The sequence below is a fragment of the Monodon monoceros genome, unplaced genomic scaffold (assembly GCF_005190385.1).
Source record: "Monodon monoceros isolate NGI ecotype Baffin Bay Population unplaced genomic scaffold, NGI_Narwhal_1 Super_Scaffold_5, whole genome shotgun sequence".
Lineage (NCBI taxonomy): Eukaryota > Metazoa > Chordata > Mammalia > Artiodactyla > Monodontidae > Monodon > Monodon monoceros.
The window spans coordinates 26690609-26713406 of record NW_021703782.1 but is presented as its reverse complement, the minus strand read 5'-3'; the positions used below and the strand labels follow the sequence as shown (position 1 = coordinate 26713406).

The 22798-nt window shown below is 40.0% G+C and overlaps 1 protein-coding gene and 1 non-coding gene across 8 annotated transcripts in view; both read right to left on the bottom strand.

Moving 5' to 3' along the window:
* HSD17B3 (hydroxysteroid 17-beta dehydrogenase 3) overlaps positions 1-22798 on the bottom strand; it is a 45094-nt gene that overhangs the window by 20084 nt on the left and 2212 nt on the right. For 5 of the 7 annotated variants that reach the window (XM_029201628.1, XM_029201632.1, XM_029201629.1 and 2 more), the window contains exons 1-2: positions 18945-21982; positions 14940-14986 (exon numbers count right to left, since the gene is read on the bottom strand). In XM_029201628.1, the coding sequence (XP_029057461.1) occupies positions 14940-14986; positions 18945-19098 (201 nt within the window). In that variant the 5' untranslated portion in view covers positions 19099-21982. Of the gene's footprint in view, positions 1-14939; positions 14987-18944; positions 21983-22397; positions 22524-22798 lie in introns of those variants that run through there. The other 2 variants (XM_029201630.1, XM_029201631.1) reach the window with 1 other exon arrangement.
* LOC114884923 lies at positions 184-285 on the bottom strand. Its single transcript, XR_003790979.1, has one exon. It is a non-coding gene; the product is annotated as a U6 spliceosomal RNA (small nuclear RNA).

The window sequence follows — 22798 nt, the reverse complement described above, 5'->3', positions numbered from 1 at the left end:
AAAGAGACAAAAAAAATTTTTTTAATTAAAATAAAATAAACAGAGACAGACAACATTTGAGTTAGTGACAAAGGGCCCAGTTAACTGAAATCCTTCTCTATGGTTTTAATTAAATGAAACTGTTATATTTTTAAATTGTGGTAAAATACACATGACATAAAATTTACCTATAGGGAATGTTTCACAATTATGGAATGTTTCACAATTTGTGTGTCATCCTCACACAGGGCCCATGCTAATCTTCACTGTATCACATCAGTTTTAGTGTATATGTTTCCAAAACAAGCACTATGCCAGATTTTAACAAGGAGTTCTATTATAGAAAACACATAAGAAGCTGAATCGAAGACTTTGCTATATGGTCTGCAATAGCCAGTATTCAAACCTGTGGTATCAGAATCATTCAGGAAGACGTCAAAAATAAACACCAATTCCCACCACAACCATCCAATTAAGAATCTCTGGAGCTGAAGCCTCGGCATTTACATCTTTTTCTATTTTGATTTATTAAATTATACTATTAAATGCACAAGCACATTCTCACTGTAAAAGCTGTCACTAAGCCACACCCACGGTTCCATTTCCCCACCACCGCTAGGCTCCCGCTGTCTTTAGTTTGGTATTGATCCTCCTTTCTAACTTTCTCTCTGCATCTACATGCATCTATAAGTACATACAGAAATAGAAGTTTGTTTTGTGGGATTTCTTTCTTTTCACACTTCATAAATGGCATTATAAGCTTGTCTTTTTAACTTAATGATGTGTCTTATCTCTAAGTATTGTATCTATTTCTACGTCAGTCCATGCTGAGCCACATTTTTATTGCTTCATAGTGCTCAATAGTTCACTTTTGGGTGAGCATTTAAGTTGTTTTGAAGTTTTCCTATTACCAATATTGCTACAGTGAAAACCCTTCAATACTGCTCTTTGTATATACAAGTGAATTAATTCCTAGAGTAGATAGCCAAGGAAAAGTGGAAATGCTGTGTTAAAAGGTACGTGCTTTTTAAATTTTCACAGTATTGGCAAAATATCCTCCCTTAAAACTGTACCATGAAAAATACAGTTTCTACTTCTCCACACTCTGGCCCATATACTATATTAGCAAATTTTTCAACCTAAAAGTCAAGAAATTACATCTCTCTACTGTTTTGCTTTGCACTTTTCCAACTATCAGTGGGACTGATTTTTTTTTGTATGTTTATATGTGAATTACCAGCATATACCCTTTTTTATTAAATTTTTTGTTGAAGTATAGTTGATTTACAACATTGTGCTAATTTCTGCTGTACAGCAAAGTGATTCAGTCATACATATATAAATTCTTTTTTATATTCTTTTCCATTATGGCTTATCATAGAATATTTTGTTCGTTTGTTTTTTGTTTTTCTCTTTTTGTGACTGGTTTATTTCACTAAGCATAATGTCCTCAAGGTTCATCCACATTGTAACATGTGTCAGAATTTCCTTCCTTTTCAAGGCTGAATAATACTGCATTGTATGCATACACCATATTTTGTTTATTCATTCATCATCAATGAACTTTTAAGTGCATCTTCTTTTTTAAATTTTCCCAGTATGTTTATTTTTTTTAATTTTTATTGGAGTATAATTGATTTACAATGTTGTGTTAGTTTCTGCTGTACAGCAAGTGAATCAGTTATACATATACATATATCCACTATTTTTTTTAGATTCTTTTTCCATATATGTCATTTCAGAGTATTGAGTAGAGTTCCCTGTGCTATACAGTAGGTCCTTATTAGTTACCTATCTTATATATAGTAATGTGTGTATGTCAATCCCAATCTCCCAATTTATCCCTCCCTACCCTCCTTTCTCCCCTGGTAGCCATAAGTCTGTTTTCTAAATCTGTGACTCTATTTCTGCTTTGTAAATAAGTCCATTCATACCATTTTTTTTAGATTCCACATATAAGTGATATCATATGACATTTTTCTTTCTCTGTCAGACTTACTTCACTCAGTATGACAATCTCTAGGTCCATCAGTGTTGCTGCAAATGGCACTATTTCGTTCTTTTTTATGGTTGAGTAATATTCCATTGTATATATGCCCATTGACAGAGGAATGGATAAAGAAGACATGGTACATATCATAGAATATTGAATATAGTTCTCTGTACTATACAGCAGGACCTTGTTTATCCATTCTGTATATAAAAGCATACATCTGCTAACCCCAACCTCCCAATCCATCCCTCTCCTAACCCCCTCCCCCTTGGCAACCACGGCTCTGTTCTCTATGCCCCTGATTCTGTTTCTCTTTCATAGATAGGTTCATTGTGTCATATTTTAGATTCCACATACAAGTGATATGCTATGATATTTGTCGTTTTCTGACTTACTTCACTTAGTATGTTGCAACTCCAGACACATCCATGTTGCTGCAAATGGCATTATTTCGTTCTTTTTTATGGCTGTGTAGTATTCCATTGTATATATGTACCACACCTTCTTCATCCATTCATATGTTGATGGACATTCAGGTTGTTTCCATGCCTTGGCTATTGTGAATAGTGTTGCTATGAACATAGAGGTACATGTATCCTTCTGAATTATAGTTTTGTCTGGATATAACCAGAATATACCCGTTGCCCATTCTCCTGTTGGGTTGTCATTTTTTTATAAGTTTGTAGGAGCTTTACTTTTACATATACTTGGTATTAATTATTTGCCTACTATATATGCAGTAATTATTTTCTCCTTTGTTTATGGTGTTCTTTCCATACATTACATAATATTAATTTTAATGTTACCAAGTTTGTGAATATTTTCCTTATTTTTTTTTAGAATTTCCTTTATGATTTTCCCTAACTTCAAGGATATAAATACATTTTCCTGTAACACTTGTAGTTTTTTTATTTTGGTTGTTGTTGTTTATTTTTGAGAATAGTGTGAGGTTGAAATCATCTAGCATTATTTTTTTCAAAATGGGTGGCTCATTGTTTTGGCAACATTTTTCTATTTGTCCATCTTTTCTTGATGTGAAATGTTTATGCCAAATTCTCATATGTACGTGGATCTGTCTCTAATCTATCTGTTCTGTTCCACTGGCCTATTTGTTAACTTCTGTGCCAGTGCCACTTCTGATAATCTTATAATAGGCTTTGATATCTGGTGTCTCATAGAGGAAGCCCCTATGATTTATTATTTTCTTTCAAAATGTTCTTGTGTTATCTTCTTAGTTTAATTTTCCAAGTAAATGATAAGATTATATTTTTTAACGTTTTATATTGAAATTAGAGATATTTAAGGGAAAAGTTGCATCTTTGCATTAATCAGTTGTCCGTAATATGCCATTTATTCAGATCTTATGCATTCTTCTAAAACTTTTAGAAGTTTCTTCATGTAAATCTTGGACATTTCTTGTTAGTTTGCATTAGTTGGGATAACTTAAGCTGCTGTAACAAATAACTCCAAAATTTCAGTGGCTTCACGCAATGAAGTTTGGTTTTTGTCTTGTATAACAGACTCTATTCCACACAGTCCTTCAGGACCCACAGCTGAGAAAGGCATTTCCACCTTCAACACCAGGTTTCTAAGATTGCCCTGGCTGTTGATATCCAGCCAGTGCAAGGATCGGAAGAGGGTAGAGAAGATATATGCCCTCCCTCAGCCACCTTGACCAAGAAATGACACACATCGCTTCTGCTTGATTTCATTGGAAAAATGTCACATAGCCCCAGCTATATGTAAGGGAATCCGGGAAGTTCCCTGGCTGGATAGCCACTTACTAGCTACAACTTTATACAATGGGAGAATAGGGATTTGGGGGGAAACTTAGCTGTTCCTGCCACCAACGTCCTATGTTTATCTGTTGCCATTGTGAATTAAATTACTACGGATAACTAAATTGGGTCAATTTATATAATGGAATACTATACAATACTGAAAATGAATGAACCAGGTTCTACACACGTCAGCATGGATGAATTTCAAAAGCACAATACTGATCAGTAAGAAGCAGATTACAGAAGACATATGAATCAATTTATATTAAGTTCAAAACAAATGAGGCAACCAAATGTTGTTGAGGGATACACGCATGTGTAACAACTTTTTTAAAGTAAGGAAATTATTAACACAGCATTCTTAATAGTGCTTACATCTGTGGCAGTGAGGAGGGGAAACACAAAGGCATGACATATGTGCCTATATGACAAACTTCAAGGAAACTGGTGATGCCCTATTTCTTAAGCTTGGTGATAAGAGACACTGTCCTCATTTTAATTTTTTTTGTAACTACACTTAGATATTATGTACGCTTTTGTTTGGTACATCTCTCTCTCTCTCTCTCTCTCTCTCTCTCTCACACACACACACACACACACGCACACAACCATGACATACTACAATGAATTTAGGATACTCAAAACCTGGTTCAGAAAGTATAGGGTTGAAGTGAAGACACGCAGGAACAAAGCAATGAATCCAAGGAAACATAAAAATAGTTAAAAGCTGTTGCATTCGTTTAAGGGAAGGTGAGAGGGAATAAGCTTACAGTGCAGCTGGGGTAATTTAGACGTTGGGAAGAAGAATTTCCTTGCTGAAACGGCATAAGACACCATCATATATTGACAGTAAATGTGTGATAATATTCAAGAATAGAGCAAAGCAGTTGTTTTTTTCTTGGGTTGGGCTAAGCCAAGGGATTTTAATGCAAGGGGCCACACTGTGCCATTACCTGTAACTGACAGGAGCGCTGTCTTGAGAAGCATTCTAACTGCCTTGCCTGTCACACTGGAGCTTGTAGCATCCATACCATCCCAGCCGTTGGGGATGGCACTAGAATTGCCCAGATATGGAGCAATTAAACCAGACAATCTTTAGTCATATATTTTGCTTCTAGCATTTTGTGGGCATTAATAGCCAAGAATGCATGTTTATATATATTAAAGTGACAAAAAGTAAGTTTTATAACGTTTAAATATATATGTATATAAGTATTAAAATTTATAGTAATATAAGATGGGTTAAAATTGGTTCAATCATATAGAGGACCATCTGGCAATGGTATCCAGTATTTAAATGCACATACCCATTGAGCCGGCCATCTTACTGATAGGGATGTATACTTGGATATGTGTAAGTTTATCTTCAAGGGTGTGTCTTGAAACATTATTTGTAACTACAAAAACAAAAAGTAACACTAGTGCCCATCCCTAAGAGGCCGATAAAAGAGACATAGTACATCCCTGGGATAGGATAACCCTGAAACCATTAAAAAGAATGAAGGCCATCTGTATGCCTTTGCTGTGGCAAGATCTCCATATTACATTATTTAATGGACAAAGCAAAGTTTAGAAGAGTGTTTATGGTTGTGTGAAGCAGGATCCCATCTGTGCTCATGTGGGCAAAAACTAAACATACAGGTGTAAATTCTGCTAGGAGACTATAAATTACTTTCCTTCTTCCTGGGCATGTGACTAGATGACACTCCTGGCCTTTCTTGCCCTATGTCTGGCCATAGGACTGAGTGCTGGCAGTGGGCTGCAGGACACACACATGCTTATGACCCAGCTCCAACCTTGAAGAGTAGCACAAAGGCTTATAAGATAGACAAGAAGCAAGACAGAAGGAACTGGACAGAGCCACCCACTAATCAGGAAAGTCTCTGGATTGTTACACTGAAGTTACTCTGTACTATCAACATCCATGTCAACAGGTAAGTATGAATATAGCCATGGTTTTCCTTTACCTTTTCTGAAAGGAATCTCAAGACATTGTGAACACTGGTGACCTTTACAGAGAAGGGCCAGGTAAGGGCAGGGGTGAGGGAGGAGAGGTCTTTATTTCCCTTTGTATGCTTTTCTGTGCTGCTTGAGTTTTCTCATTTTATGCCTGTATTATTTTATCTTTAACAGAAATTATCTGGGCAAAGAGATGATGGCCTTTTTGTTGTTTTCTTCCGTATACTTCTTTGAATTAAAAATGTATACATAAACATCATTAGCCATCAGGGAAGCGCAAATTAAAACCCCAATGAGATATTACTACACAGCTCTCAGAATGGCTAAAATAAAACATAGCAACACCAAATGCTGGTGAAGATGTGGAGAAAATGGACCACACATACAGTGCTGGTGAGAATGGTACAAACAATCTGGGGAACAGTTTAGCAGTTTCTTAAAAAACTAAACATGCAACTATCATACCAGCCAGCAACTGCACTCCTGAACATTTATTCCAGAAAAAATAGTCTTACGTTCACACAAAACTTATATACAAATGTTTATAGAAGCTTTATAAGTATTGCCCCAAACTGGAAACAATATCCTGTAATAAACCACAGCGGAAAAGAATATAAAAATAATGTATGTATATATATATGTATAACTGAATCATTTTGCTGAACAGCAGAAAGTAACACAACATTGTAAATCAACTATACGTCAAGAAAGAAATAATGAAAGAAAGAAGGAGGGAAGGAGGGAAGGAAGGAAGGAAGGGAGGGAGGGAGGGAGGGAGGGAGGGAGGGAGGGAGGGAGGAAGGAGGTGGTGGGGGTGTTTATAAAACGGCCACACAAGGGATCCCTGCGGTGATGGAAACGTTCTGTATCTTGACTGTATCTATGTTGATATCCTGAGTGTGATGTTGTAGAATAGCTTTGCAAGATTGGGTAAAGGGTACATGGGATCTCTCTGTATTCTTTCTTACAACTGCATATGAATCTATAATTATCTCAAAATTAAGAGTTTAATTTTAAAAAAGAAGCTAAATAAATACAGGAAAATTAGGTAACAGTGCTTTTTAAAAGAGAATTGGGGATGTGAAGTGAGTAGATGCTGTATGGGGCTGTACGGTGCTTAGCTGGGGCTGAGATGAGCTGGGAGGCCAGAGGGGCTGGCGCTGCTTGGGGCCAGCTGGGCTGCTTTTTGTACAGACCAGAGCAGCTGCACATGCTCCTAAGGACTGGGCAGAGCTGACTAGAACCCTGAATGGCTGGAACCCTGGGAGGCATTAAATATTATGTCTTTCTCTGACCTAAGCCTGTTTGGTTGTTCATAATCACTGGGTTTTCTTGTTGCCTCCAGTAATTAGAGATAGATTTTGGCTACAGATCTCCTCCCCAACAACCAGCCAGCAGATGGTATGTTATAAGATTTAAACAAGCCTCAGACCAAATCCTACCAACAGAAACATTCATTAGTAAGCTGGCATCAAGATAGTCATGAACCTATTCTTATAGCTCAATGGAGTCCCAGCTTTCTGTCCCTTAGGCAGTCTGTGAAGGCTCATCCCAGGCAGATATGATAATGTTCTGGGGGCAGGGGGCAGTCAAACTTCTAGCAGGGTAGGGTGAGAGAATCCTCCACTGTCAGCAGGACATGGGGCCAAATCAGTTAAAGGCCAAGGAACACCACTCTGCGATGCTCACAGATTTTACATCCTTGTTCACAGGAGGGCAGAAGTACCTGTACAATATTTCTAGCTAATCCACATATCTTGGAAGGCACTTCCTCAGGAAAATTATTTATAACGTCTCTTAGGCTAAGGGGCAAACCCTCTAATGAAAGTCAAGTTAGCTAAAGCACAGATATTGATGAACTCTAATTTAGCATCTTTAAAAATTAACTAAAACCTGGATTTAGCCAAGGTCCTGGCAGAAACAGCACACTCAAATTGGGTAACTAGAAGAGAGTTTAATAAAAGTATGATTTACAAAGTGTGACTAATGTGTAGAGAACCCACGAGATTCTGGAGCTAATAAGGGCAGAGCTGTTGTCACCTGTGAACCTGAAAGGGTTGGGGGATGAACAGTTACCAGAACCAGAGGGTGGAGAGGGCTGCCTGACAGAGCTGTGGCCTTCAGCAGAGGGATACAGCCAGCCCACAGGGAGAGAGCAGAAAGGAACCCAACCTCACACTCCTCTCTCTCTCTCTTACCTGTTGCCAGTATCCCCCAACCCCCACCAAACCCCACTGAAACCAGAAGCCATCTGAGGCCCTTGGTGCAAGGCAGCCTCCTAGGGCACACAGCAGGGCGAAGAAGGGGCAGAGGGTGAATCCCGAGGGGCAAGTAGAAGAAACTCAACACACACCACCTCTAGGTGTGGTGGTGTATTCCATTCCTAGGTAATCTACCCAAGAGAAATGGAGGGACTTCCCTGGTGGCGCAGTGGTTAAGAATCTGCCTGCCAATGCAGGGGACATGGGTTCGAGCCCTGGTCTGGGAAGATCCCACAAGCCGTGGAGCAACTAAACCCGTGCACCACAACTACTGAGCCCATGTGCCACAACTACTGAAGCCCGTGCGCCTAGAGCCCGTGGTCCCCAACAAGAGAAGCCACGGCAATGAGAAGCCTGTGCACCACAACAAAGAGTAGCCCCCGCTCGCCGCAACTACAGAAAGCCCGCACACAGCAACGAAGACCCGATGCAGCCAAAAAAAAAGGAGAAATGGAAACATATGTCCATGAAAACAAGCACATAAGAATGTTCACAGCAGCACATTATATAGCCAAAAAATGGGAACAACCCAAACATTCATCAGCTAGTAAATGAATAAACAAATTGTGGTATATCCATACGATGGAATATTATTCTGCAATAAAAATGAAAGAACCCACTGACACATGCTACAACATGGATGAACCTCAAAAATCCTGTGCTAAATGAAGGAAGTCAGGCACAAAAGACTACATATTGTGTGGTGGCATTCATATGAAGTGTTCAGAAAAGATTAGTGGCAGCCTAGGACTAGGGATGGGAATGGGGGATTAACTGTGACCAGTTGTGAGTGACCTCATTAGGATGATGGAAATGTGCTAAAACTGGATGGTGACGATGGTGAAAACCTTGGTTAATTTACTAAAAATCATTGTACCATACACTTAAAACAGGTGAATTTTATGGTACATGAATTATATCTCAAGAAGCTGTTTAAAATTTAAAAACTGCATTTTTTACGTGCATATCATATTATGCATGCTGAAGTATTTTAAAGTAACTTATATTCAGTCTAACAGCTGATCTTCAGCCATAAAGTGCTATAACAAGTCCCACCCCGGGCCTGGAACCTATCTAGTGAGGTTTCACTTTGTAAAAAGACAATCAATCAATATCTAGACATACATAGAATGTAATTAGGGGTGATACTCTGCATCTGTTGTTCCTTTAAATAGTTGATTTCCTAGTATATTTTTAAATGACATAAAAAGAAGTTTACTCAGACATTTTGGCTGGAACACAGTTATGGAAAAGAAATAAGCCACAGAAAATGTCTCAAAGACTTTTGTGTCAATTTTGACTGACCCTAGGTAAAGAAAGCTTCATTCAGACCAGACTGAGCAAAGGAGAAGGTGGGAAGCAGGTTCTCTAAGAGAAACTCATCTTCAGCTGGGCCCGTAACACACTTTCCCCTGAAAATCAACCACCACAGAAAAACTAAACCAAGAAGAGTGAACCCCAAGGTGAACTATGGACTCTGGGTGATAATGACGTGCCACTGTATGTTCACTGTAGCAAACTTCCCACTCTGGGGTGTGCGTGCGGACAGGGATATATGGGAACTCGCTGTACCTTCTGCAAGATTTTGTGGTCAATCTAAAACTGCTCTAAAAAATAAAGTCTATCTTAAAACTTTAAAAATAAATAGAAAATTAAAAGATAAAAAAATACGAACTGTCCCATTTTAAGGCCAGTGATATCATGAAGTCTTCTCTTTCTCTCCTGGAAAATTCCCCACCCCCACCTCCAGCCCTCATTTTCAGTCTGGGAATCTATCAAAGGATGGCTAAAGAATTAAGTCACAATTCACTTCATCAGCCTCCAGAGGGGGAGATTGTCCATTAAATGGAAAACAATTTGCATTTTCAACACAAAGGATGCTCTCTGCCTTGTGTGCTTCCAGCCTCTCCTGAATTGTGCCATTTACCTCAAGAGCCATATACTTTTTTTTTTTGTGCGGTACGCAGGCCTCTCACTGCTGTGGCCTCTCCTGTTGCGGAGCACAGGCTCCGGACGCGCGGGCTCAGTGGCCATGGCTCACGGGCCCAGCCGCGCCGCGGCATGTGGGATCTTCCCGGACCGGGGCACGAACCCATGTCCCCTGCATCGGCAGGTGGACTCTCAACCACTGCGGCACCAGGGAAGCCCAAGAGCCATAGACTTTTTAAAGGTTCCATGTGAAGTGGTCTGAGCCAGGAGGGGGACATGGAGAACACTTGGCTGTCTGGGCCAGCATGTTCCCTTTGTCCTTTTGAGCAAGGCTCAATCTTCTTTCTAGAATGTCCAGGCTGACAGGCTCCATACGTGGGTTTTGCCACCACCCCCCTTCAGGGAATTAAGCCCCAGAAGCACGCCCTCTCCCAGAATTCCCTGCCAAGCACTGTGCTAAAAGAAGAATGGCTGCTGCTGTGATGAATAGACCATTTTCCTTCTGCTGTGTGTTAGGGCCTAGGTCAAGGAAGGTGCTTGTTGCTGCTAATCTATAACAGGTGGTGGGAATGCCAGGGAAGACAGGGCTTCTTCTGTGTGGCAGTAAATAAAATAAAGGGCTTGAATTCAGGTGCCAAAGGAATGGAAATGGTGTGAAATACAGAGTGAAGCGGAGGCTTCAGAGGCATGAAGAGCAGGCCCATTCTTGTCCTTCCTCCTCCAGCCCATCCCTCTCCACAATTTGTTTCACGCTGCTTCCAATAATGCTTGAAATTCCTTTAAAAGGAGGCAAAGTCACTATTGCCACTCTAAATACAAATACAGGTTAGGTTAAAATGTAATATAGAATAGGCTACTGGAAAGTTGGGGTAAAAGTCCCTATTTCTACCATGAAATGCAACTAAAACATGCAACCTGGACATAATACATAAAATAAATATAAAAAGACTCCAAAGGATAGTGAGAAGATCAGCTATGGGCCTTGAGACCTGAGGAAACCGGTGGTGAGTCTCCTGGGTTTTCTTTTTGCCTCATATATCCCAGACTTATTGCTGGAGAAGCTGGATATTCAGAAACACCAACAGTGCAGACATAAAAAGTCCCAATAAAAGCCTGCTCTCTCTAACCAAAGAACCAAAAAATGGCAGCCTAGCAAGGCAGAAAACTTTAGACAATAACTGTCGTACTCCAGACAAACAACTCAAAAAAAAAAAAATCTATGTTCCTATTGCCACCCCTGCCTCCAAAGGCTGAGTGGGGAGCTGACACTTCCACTCTGGTGAGGCTGAGTCCTAACAAGGACTCCAACCCCCTGCCAGGTTGGCATCACAGAAGGATGAGCAGGGAGCTGGGACTTTCATCCCAGCCACCCCACCCACCATGTCAGCAGAGACCTGAACTTCCACTTCCACCTGACAGTGCCAGAGCACCCCTTCTGCTCTCTCCCCTCTTCCTTCCCCTGGGATGATGACGGAGGAAGCCTAGTGGAGATTCAGGACTTATACCATCACTGCAGTGATAGTGAGACTACCTCCTCCAAGTACTGCTTGTGGGGAGCAGTAAGCATGCACTCTTGCCCCGAAAATCCAGAGTGGCTTATGAGAAGCCAGAACTCCTACACCCATCCAGCAGTAACAAGGAGGCAGCACCCCCCAAAGGAGGCCAAGTGGAAAACCTGGGCTTCTACCTCACCCGGTAGGAAAAAGCACCCCCTCCTCCCCCTGTTGAAGCAATGTCAGTACAGACCTAAACCAGAAGATTTAAATATGATCCAGAGTCTCATAACGTAAAACCAAAAATGTCCGAGATTCAATTAAAGAAAAAAAAAACTCATCACACCAAGAATAAGGAAGATCTCAATCTGAATAAGATAAAAACAATGGACAAATGTTAACACCAAGATGACACAGATGTTAGAATTATCTGACTAGAATTTTAAAGCAGCTATCGTAAAAATGCTTCAGAGAGCAATCACAAACACAATTAAAACAAATGAAAAATAGGACATTTCAGCAAAGAAATAGAAGATATAAAGAAAAATGAAATGGAAATTTTAGAACTGAAAAATACAGAAAGTGAAATTAAAAACTCAACGGATGGGCTCAATGGCAGAATGGAGAGACCAAGGAAAGAATCCATGAACTTAAAGATAAAACAACAGGAATTACCCAATCTAAACAGAGAAAAAATACACTGAAAAAACATGAACAGCATCTCAGAGACCCACTAGACTATAAGAAAGGTCTTGCATTTGTGTCATTAGAGTCCCAGAAGAAGAGAAGAGGGCTAGGCAGCTCAAATATTCAGAAAGAATATTTGAAGAAAGAATGAATGAAAAATTTCCAAATTTGTGAAAAGGTATAAACCTACAGATTCAAGAGACTGAGTGAATCTCAAACAAGATAAACCCAAAGAAACCCACACCAAGAAACATAACTAAACTCCTGAAAACTGAACACAAAGAAAAAAATCTTGAAAGCAATGAAAGAGAAACAACACCTTACCTATAGGGGAAAATGATTTGAATAACATCAGAAATCATAGAGGCCAGAAGGAAGTGGCACAACATTTTTCAAGTGCTGAAAGGAAAGGATTGTCAACTATAAATCCTATATTCAGCAAAATTATCCTTCAGGAATGAAGGGGAAATGGAGACAGTCTCTGATGAAGGAAAACAAAGAGAATTTGTCACCGGCAGAGCTACTGTAAAAGAACAACTAAAGGAACTTCTCTAAACAGACAGGAAATAACAAAAGAAAAAATCTTGGAACATCAGGGAAGAAGAAAGAACAATAGAAAGAGTAAAAATATGGGTAAGTACAACACATTTTCTTTCTCAAAAAGAGAAAGAAAAAAGCAATATATGGGAAAGAAAACACAGATTAAATATCCAATAATAATAGTGGCTAAACTTGGAGAGCTTACTCTATGCAAAGCATTTTGCCCGTCTCATCCCGTTTAACTTTTACAAAAGCCCAGATGGAATTATCATCACCTCCATTTTACTGATGTGGAAATTCTGCAGTGAGCATATTGGAGGCAGAGTTTGAACAGACATCTGATCCATTCCCAACCTCGAATTCTTAACCATTACAACCCATAGCATTCCAGACTCTGAACTGCTTTCCTTGAAGCAGCAATTAGCAGGGAGACAAGAACAGGCTCTCTGGGAGAGAGGGAATCCTGCATGAAAGAAAGGTAGGGATCCCAGAAAATTGTTTAACACAGCCTTAGAAAAGAACAAAAGGAAACAAAGAATAAGATTCTACAAGAAGAGCAAAGCAAGAAATTAGTCTAGAAGAGAAACAGAATTTAGAATTTGAAGGCTCTTAGGAGACATCTTTTGTGCTCATAAAGACCTGGAAGCCCAGAAAGGATGTGTAACTTGTCCAAAATCTGCAGACAGTTAGTGTCTGAATGAGGACTGGAACTCATAGCTCCTGACCCCCAGGCCATTGCTTTTGGAAAGAGTAAGGAAATGAATTGCCAAGGAGAATCCGCACATGGGTCTCCTCTAAGAAGAAAGAAAAGTGTCTGAGTCTTAAGATATCAAGGGGGCCACAGGTATATCAGGTCAGCATGAATTTGAGGAAAGAATCTGGAAAATCATAAAGAAATAACCTGAGTTCTCCAGAGAACTGAGAGGTAAGGCCTTGGATCTTGTGGATGAAAGATAAGACCCTTTCCAGAAAACTGGTCTAAGGTGAAAAAACAGTTATATAAGAGGTGATATAGTTTTAACACAAATAGCTAGAAAAGCTTTCCTTCTGATTTGGGGTATGGAAGATACAAGGCTTTGGAAAGGGGTTGGCACATGGTCTCTCCAACCTCAACACTCAAATATAACCACTCATCTACTGAGTGTTGGGCACTACTGATCATCAGAAAGTTGCTATATACAAATTAGGATAAGAGCAAAGATGAACTCTTTAGCTGCAAGACAAAAACAAAAACAGAGTTGAAGTAGAATGTCAGTACCAAAGAAATTATCTTCAGAGCATGGAGGATGGGGGGGTAGACCCAAAAGACCAGCACTCGGAGCTTTTAAGTGGTATAGTTCAGCTCTGTTAACTAAAAAGAAAACCAGAAGTTTCTATCTGGTACCTCCAATATACCTTGCAATGTTCATTTCACAGAAGATGATTTGACCTCTCTCATGACACAGGCCTTTAGGAACAAGAAAACACATGAGTACTACACTATTGTTGAATGTAGTTTTCATAATTGAAGTGCTTTGCATTATGTTTTTAAGGTATTGATTTTTAACAGCCATCCTCATAATTTCTAGGATTCTATTTCTTCTATTGTATTTTACATGGCTCTGGAGGTTAGTATAATACGCGCAAAGAAGAAAGAAAATATATAGGAATTCCAGGAAACAATACTTCATTAGTGAAAATGTCGAACTTGTAATAATACTAATAATAATGGCATACAAAACTACATATGCTGTAAACACATTTTTAGAAAAGCGTAACTACCTACTATCTATCTATCTATCTATCTATCTATCTACAGAGAAACAAAAACCCTGGAAGGAAACACTCAAGGACTCTAATCACACTCCAGTGACTCTCAGCCCTATCAGATTCTCTCTTTATATTATATTTTTTAATGCCCATTAATCTTCTTGAAGTGAAAGTTATATATATACATATCTCCTACCTACACAAATGATTTTTAAATCAACATATGCCCTAGCTATAAAAGGAAAGTAGTTTATAATTTTTTTATTGCTTTAAGTATATAAATGCTTATGGTACAATTACCCTAGGAAATAACAGTGTCCCCATAAATTCCTAAAACAACTCCTAAGGGGAGATACTGCCACCTTTGAATATCATTGTATTTTTTAAAAAAGGTAGCCAGGCGGTGAGATTATGATTTTTAAATTTCCTTTTTTATAGAAAATAGTTTCCTTCATAAGGGAATGTCCATTGCTTTTATAATCAGAAAACTAGTGTTTGGGGTGGGAGTCATGTGACTATGATGTGTTTAATAAAAGGGGAGGAGAAAGTCTCCAGGGACACAACTTACCTCGAATGAATAAGCTTTCCCAATCCCATCTCCTGCTCCAGTGATCACTGCAAAAAGCAGAAATGGTTTTAAAGGATAGAAATAATCTTTAAACCCCTTTCTTGCTGGCTACATGTTCTTGCAGGCCTACTCTCTAGGACACAATATTCCAAAGCACTGCCCTTCTGCTCTCCAGCCCTACTCCGCTCAACTGTGAAGTTTCCAGCCTTGACTCCCTTCACTAAATGTTCAAAATGAAGCTTTTTTTTCTTTTTTTGGATGGGGTTTGGGGGGAAGGGTTGGTGAGGCTATGAAAAACATGCTCCAAAATGAAACAAAGAACATTAGCCAGCGAACATTTTATTCAGACCCCATAAGGGCTTAGACATTTCTAAGCCTTAATTCATCAAGGACAAGCAGTGTATGCTATTATCTCTCTACCCACACACCCAATTATCACTGTAAGGACATTTCAAGGTTCCTACTAAAAGTTGAGTTCTCCCCACTTCCTATCCTCACTCTCACAGGACAGCAGCAATCAAAGCCCATTGAAGATAGAGAACTTAACAAAGAGGAAAATACAGAAATACAAAAAGAGGATGCAGTGACATGAAGGAACCTAAAGAACTTGTGCTCACTGGATCTATTGATTAATAGATAACAATGAGATGGACCTTCTAGTCCTTTTATAGCCAACAGCACATACATATTTAATGACTGAGCTCTAGGGTAAACTTCATTCGTGTGAATGTCACAATTTCAAAACACAGTACAATTCAGTATATACATATCTGCAGTTTACCTTTGCACCAACAATCGGAGGATATGCTTTCCAAAAGTGTGTACAAAAGCTATGTATACATTTAGTTTACTTGAGAGGGAGAGCAGACCAAGCTAAAAAAGCTTCAGGCAGTGCTTCAGGCAGAAGCACCCTCATTTTAATAATTACCAGTGATTTTACTTGTTTATTTGGGTACTTTTAAGTGACTCCATGTATATGACTTGTTTTACTCTGTAGAGGTACTTTGCTCAGGGTTGTTGTCTTCTGCCTCACCTTCCCCTCCATTACAGGCATCCTCAAAATCACCCAGTAGTCAAGATAACGTCAATAAGTGGCTGGTACCTACTGAGTGTTTACTTTCTGCCGCGCATTATATTTTTGGGTTTTGTTTTTAGCCACTTAGACCTTATTATTTACAAGTTAAATTACACAGCATGAGATGGACTGGAGGGAGAAGAGGGGAGGAAGCTGGCTCCTGAGGTTCCTGGCCACCTCCACCCCCTCCTCGGTGCGTAGCAAAGTCTCCAGTGCTGCCTCTGCCCCAGTGTCCAGGTCAGGCCTCGGAACACAGCTTCCAAGCCAGGATTGAGGTTCTGGCTCTGACACCCCAGAGCACCAGGGCTCCCACTAGCAGCTTCTTCGTGGCGGGTGGTGGGAATGTGAAGGCATCAGTTTGTCTAGGTGAGGGTGACAGATGAGTCTGCTGGAATTCAGGGAGAAAGTGGAATAGGCATTGTAGGTCCAATAAAGCTCTTCCGTGTCCGGCTTACGGAAATGCAGAAAGAACATGTGGATGGGCAACCCCACAGCCACCATCTCATCTGATATTCAAAACAAGCCTATAATTCAAGGAACATCAGTTCCCTTAGTTTATATTTGAGGAAGCTAAGGGAGAGAAAGTTCTTAACCCAATCAAGGCCACACTGCTAAAAATGATGACTACAGGATTTGAACCCAGGCTCTGACTTTAGGGTCACAAATCTATAAAGAATATCAGTGATGGGACTTCCCTGGTGGCGCAGTGGTTAAGAATCCACCTGCCAATGCAGGGGACACGGGTTCGAGCCCTGGTCCGGGAAGATCCCACATGCCGCGGAGCAACTGAGCCCGTGCACCACAACTACTGAGCCTGCACTCTAGAGCCCACGAGCCACAACTACTGAGCCCACGTGCCGCAACAACTGAGGCCCGCATGCCTAGAGCCCGCGCTCCACAATAAGAGAAGTCACCACAATGAGAAGCCCGCGCACCGCAACGAAAGAGCAGCCCCCACTCGCAGCAACTAGAGAAAGCCTGCACGCAGCAACGAAGACCCAACGCAGCCAAAAAAAAAAAAAAGAATACCAGTGACAAAATTAGGAAATCAACCACATATGACCGCACATGCACTTCTTTTAGAATGTGTGTCCTCAGAAGGGCTTTGCCGTACACTGATGGGCAGAGTTCTAAGCCCCTCAGAGCACAGGCATTTGGATCTGTGTGATGCAGAGTATTTGGATCCAGAACATTCAAGTTCAAACTGCTTAGCAAGTTCACTGGAGACATCATACTGCCCTGAGAGGGAGTGCTCACACACACATATTCTCTCTCTCTCTCTCTCTCTCTCTCTCTCTCTCTCTCCCCAGATTAACAAGCAACAGTTAAAAACGCATTTTATTCATGCCAAACAATTTTCATATAGTAATTTTTTTAGCTTTGGAAAATAAGGATACAGGATGCCTAGTTAAACTTGAATTTCAGGTAAACAACAAATAATTTTTTCGTATAAGAATGTCGCACATAATATTGGGGGTGTCATATACTAAAAAATTATTCTTTATTTATCTGAAATTCAAATATAACTGAGTATCCTGTATTTTATCTGGCAGCCCTATAAGGTTGTTTACAATCTTTCCTATTTAGCCTGGCATTGTATTTCTAAAGCCACACAAATTCTTATTTTTTTTTAAATCATTGGATTTCTTGGTGCCCAACTGTAGTGTAAAACCTGACGGTTGGGTTTTTGGTTTTGTTTTTTTCTTTTTTGTAATGCAAGTGCCTGACTTTGATTGCCAATGAGGCATCAACTTCAAAGAGGCATCAACTTTAAAGATGGTGATTTCTAATAAAAGCTATGCTGGCCACACGATCATGTAAAGAGCCAGGCCATCTCCCCCAAATGAGGTTCCTTTGTTTTAAAAATCTTGATTGATTTCAATAACTGACCATTTGGACCACTTGTTTTTTCTCTTCCTGTGCTTTAAATTCCTGCTTTTATGTTTTAAATTCACCATTAAAGAGTGAGCGTGTGAAATCCTAGGCCCCCACCCCAGAATAAAATAAAAGCAGAACTCCAGGCCCATTCACCCTCTCTCTCTCTCTTTGCGCCCATGACCTTGCTATGTGGCACCAGGTGTCCTACATAATTTCCAGGTCCTGAAAGTAATAAACCTTTTTTTTTTTTAAAGTGTCCTGATGGTTATTGCTGAAAGCCACCTTGCAATCACAGTAAGAACCACAAGGGCCAGCCCGACCACAGTATTGGTTATTGATAGACTGACACCAGCACATAACGCCAACTTTGAAATGCAAACTTAGCATTTCGTTCAAGGAGATGCCGAAACCATAGCCTCACGTCCTTCACCTTAAACTCAGTATGGAGCTGAAATTCTGCATGGCAGTTCCAGGAGCTAAATCCCATTGGGAGGCAGCAATTAATCAGTCTACTTGGGACACAAACCAGACCCAGATTCCATATATAACCATTTTAAAAACATGTCTCCACAGAGATCTTTATTGCCTTGATTTTGTATTACCCTCACTTCTTGAAAGGGCTCAGAGAAATTTTTTTTTCATAAAATGAATTTAAATTATTGGACTTCAGAATGTTGAAACACGCTTTAAGAAAATGGAAGCACCCTGGGCTTTTGAAAATCTGAAGAAGAGGATACATAATTTCCTGCAGCCTCTATTACTTGTATCACCAGAAACTCCAAAAATAAGAAAACCCAACCAGTGAGAATGAGAGGAGAAGCACACAGGCAAGGACTGAGTCACATTGTTCCCTAATTATCCTCCTGATGCCCCACATCTCATTTCTCAGACAATCCTAATTTCATTCGTGCTTTCCAGCCTCCCAAATTAAAATACCCCAAAGGAATTACATCTTTGCTCTCAAAAGGAAAAGATGCAATATATCTTTTGAGACCTAAGTGATAATAAGCAAGAACAACAAAAAAAAACAAGAGATGGAAAACTTTCTTTACCTGCCCACTGTCCCATTGACTTCAAGAAAGACCTTGGCGAAACTTTCCAGAAGTGCAGGAAAATACATTTGGAGAATCTCACGCATTTCACCAGGTGGACCAGGCACACCAGCAGCCCTACAAAAATGAAGAACTGTTCCAGAACCTCCCCCATGACGGCACCACAGGAGATGCTGTTTTGGACCTGGTTGGGGCCCTCACAGCCTCCAGGCGCGAGCGTGACTGCTCTGGAGGAGTGTCAGTCAGTCCCCTTCTGGAGTCACTGGGCACATTCCAAAGCGTCACTGTGTCGAGGCATTCAGATTGGAGTAACTTCTTTACACAATCCTCTGATTCACAGGCTTCGGAATAAAATATTGTTTCTAATATCTTTACAGCACTGTTGGGCTTTTGTGACACAGGGGAGTTGGTGAAGAAGTGGACATAAAGAAAGATAAAGCCTGGACAAAGAAAAATGGCAGCCCAGCATTCCCTCCCTGAATTTGGAAGCTAAAAAAGATACTTAAAAGTATGCAAAATCCTATAAATCATTCATTCACTTATTCAGCAAATATTTATCGACAGCCTACAGGTGGCATCACTCTTTGAGGCGCTGGGAATATATAATAGTAAACACGGCCGGTCACTGCCATGGGGGAGCTGAGATTCACAGTCAATGTGCGAATAACTAAGATAATGTCAGATATCAGTGCCGTGAAAAAGTGCTACGGAGTGACTTGTTAGAGTGACTAGTGAGCACAGGAAGAAATTCTGTGAAGAGGTGGTATTTTGAACTGAAATTTGAAGGAAAAGGAGACAGCCCTGCAAAGATAGGTTTCCCCCTCCAGGCTGAGGGAACAGCTAGTGCAAGTGACCTGAAATGAGAAAGATACATGTATTTGAGGAATAAACAGCACTACATAGAGGAACTGGTCGGTAGAGAACAAAGGAAGGAAAGAATAAAGTAAGGTGAAGGCATGGGGAGGAGCCAGATACTCCTGGTGAGGAGTTTGGACTTTATGAGCAACAGGAAACCACTGAAGAGACTCAGACAATGGTGTTATCTAATCCGAGTCACTCTGGATGCTGAGAGATGATGACCTTTTGGAGGTGGGGATGGAGAGTGGTCGTGGCACTGAAGCAGGGGCAGCGAGACTATGACAGTCATCTGAGAAGAGTGCCCCCATGTTCATCCTTTGGCCCCCTTCTCCTTCTGTCCACACTTACTCATTTGGTGACGTTACCCAATCTCTTGATTCTAAGGACGCTGTGCACTGAGGACCCCCAAATATATAAGTTCAGTGGTAACCCAGGCTGCTCATCCAGACTTGCATTTCCAACTGCCTACTTAACACCTCCATCTGAATGCCTGTCATCTCAAGATTAAGTCTAGTACTGGTTTCTGATATTACCAGCAAATGTCAAAACTTGTTCCCCTTGCAGACTTCCCTATCCCAGAACATGGCAACTCTTATGTTCCAGTTGTTCAGGTTAAAAACCTTAGAGATATCCTTGACTCCTCTCTTTCTCTCACATCCTGCAGCCAATCTGTCTCCTGTTGACCAACAATTGTATTTGTTTTCAGTTTTAGATTATGCTAAACAACATTGCTATGGATATTCTTGTATTTGTACTTTCCCACACGTGTGCATGTCTCTCTTACACACACAAACACACACATACATGTGATTGCAGGGTCATGCATGTTATACATGTACAACTTCAATTTTACTAGTGTGTCAGTCCCACTCAGGAGACAAACCACACAGCAATTTGAACATGGACTATTCAATATTAAAAAATTAGTTGGGAATTAGCTACTAAAAGGGCATAAAAGAAAACTCAAAAGAATACTCAAAGGCTGAAGAAGAGTATTTAGGAAACAAATGAACTTGGAAGGGAATTCCTGGAGCCAAGGCTGGGATTCAGACCTCACTGGAGAGAGTGTGGTTGCAGCCAACAGGTTGGTCATGAAGTTCTCTGGGTTGCCCGAGACAGAGCTGCTCACAGTCAGGAGGATAAGTCTGGTTAGCAGGGAACTGCTGCCTGGGACCAGAAATCCCCACTGGGAAGCTGACAAAACTTGCTGGAAAGCTACTGGGGGTTGGGGGGGTGGTTGCTGTTGAACTCCCTGGGGTGAGCCCTACTGGGCCTCAACTGGGAAAAACTGACATTTATTTTTCCATATTGAGTCTTTCAACCTACAAACTGGCATACCTCTCCTTTTAGGTCTTCTTAATATCTCTCAATAACTTTTATAATTTCCTTAAAAATTCTTGCTCTTATAGAAATTTATAATAAGAAAAATATCAAAAATATGCAAAAGTAGAGAGACTAATTTAATGAACCCTCACTTACCCATAGGTATAGGTAACTATGATGACAGTTAATAACACAATTAACTATCATTTCATGTCCATTTTTACTTTGTATATACCCATTTGCCCTACTCCCAAACCCCTATAACGGGAAGGACTCTTTGAAAGAATAACATAAAAATAATGTGGTTATTACAATTTAACAATTAGTAGTAATTCCATCAAATATACAGTCAGTATTTAAATTTCCCTGATTGTTACATACATATTTTTAAGTTGACTTTTGAATCATTTTCTTCTTAAAGGGCTACACATTGCATTAAAGTCATATGTCTCATAAGTGGTATAGGTTTTCTCTCCCACCCTTTAAAAAATGTTTACTATCATTTATTTGTTTACGAAATTAAGTTGTTAATCTTATAGAATTTTCCACGTTTTGAATTTGCTGATTGCATCTCCATGGTGTTTCTTAACATGTTCCTTTGTTCCCTATATTTCTTCTAAACTATTTAGATCTAGAGCAGAGGTCAGCAAACTTTCACTTTAAAGGGCCAGATAGTAAAGATTTTATTTTAGGCTTAGTGGGACATACCGTCTCTGTTGCAAAACAGACCCTGGCCATTGTAGTACAAAAGCAGTCATAAGTACTTAAATGACAACTCTATGGATAGGATGGACCTCAAGGGCATTATGCTAAGTGAAGTAAGTCAGAGAAGAAAGATAAATACTATATGATCTCTCTTATATATGGAGTCCTTTAACAATGTGTGTGTGTGTGTGTGTATATATGTGTGTATATATATATATATAAATATATAATGATATGTATATATAAATAAGCTCATAGTTAGAGAGCACAGATTTGTGGTTGCCAGAGGCAAGGGTTGGGGGTGGGAGAAATGGTGCACTTTTTGTGTTTGTCTTTTTGTTTTGGGTTTAAATAGATTGAATTTTTTAAAAGGGAGGGGGTTAGGGAGAAATATGTACAGGAGTATTGGGAACCATAGGTAACTAATATGTTCCCATCTTCTCCAGTCTTCAGAGATTATTAATACCCAAATGACAATAGTCTAAGTCTCTATTCTACTGCCATCAAAGAGTTCAGTATTTTATTAGGTTTCCCTCTTCATGTAATTTTAGGGAACCGTTAAGGAACCTGTTGCCCCAATCCTCCCCTTCTAGCCAAGCAAATCTGGTCTCTGGCTCTGGGACAGTGCTTCACTCTGCTGGTCACTCCTTGCCGTCTTTCTCCTTTTCCAGGCTGCTATCTTTCTTCTTCTTTCTAAGGGAAAATAAAAACATTTAGTTATAAGACAACTTAATCTAGATTTAGGGGGAAAAATCTAATATTGCAGGTTAATAATTCTGCTAGTTATACTAAATCTATATGCCCAAACAGAATAGGTAATGTCTCAGCCTAAAGCATTTTCATATAAATGATGGGGAGGGGTAATGGTAGGTGTATTAGCATCACTAAAAGAGTCATCAAAGTGTTGCCTCCAAAATTAAAGGACAGCCTGCTCCCTGAAATACAGAAGTTCACTGCAATCCTCCAAA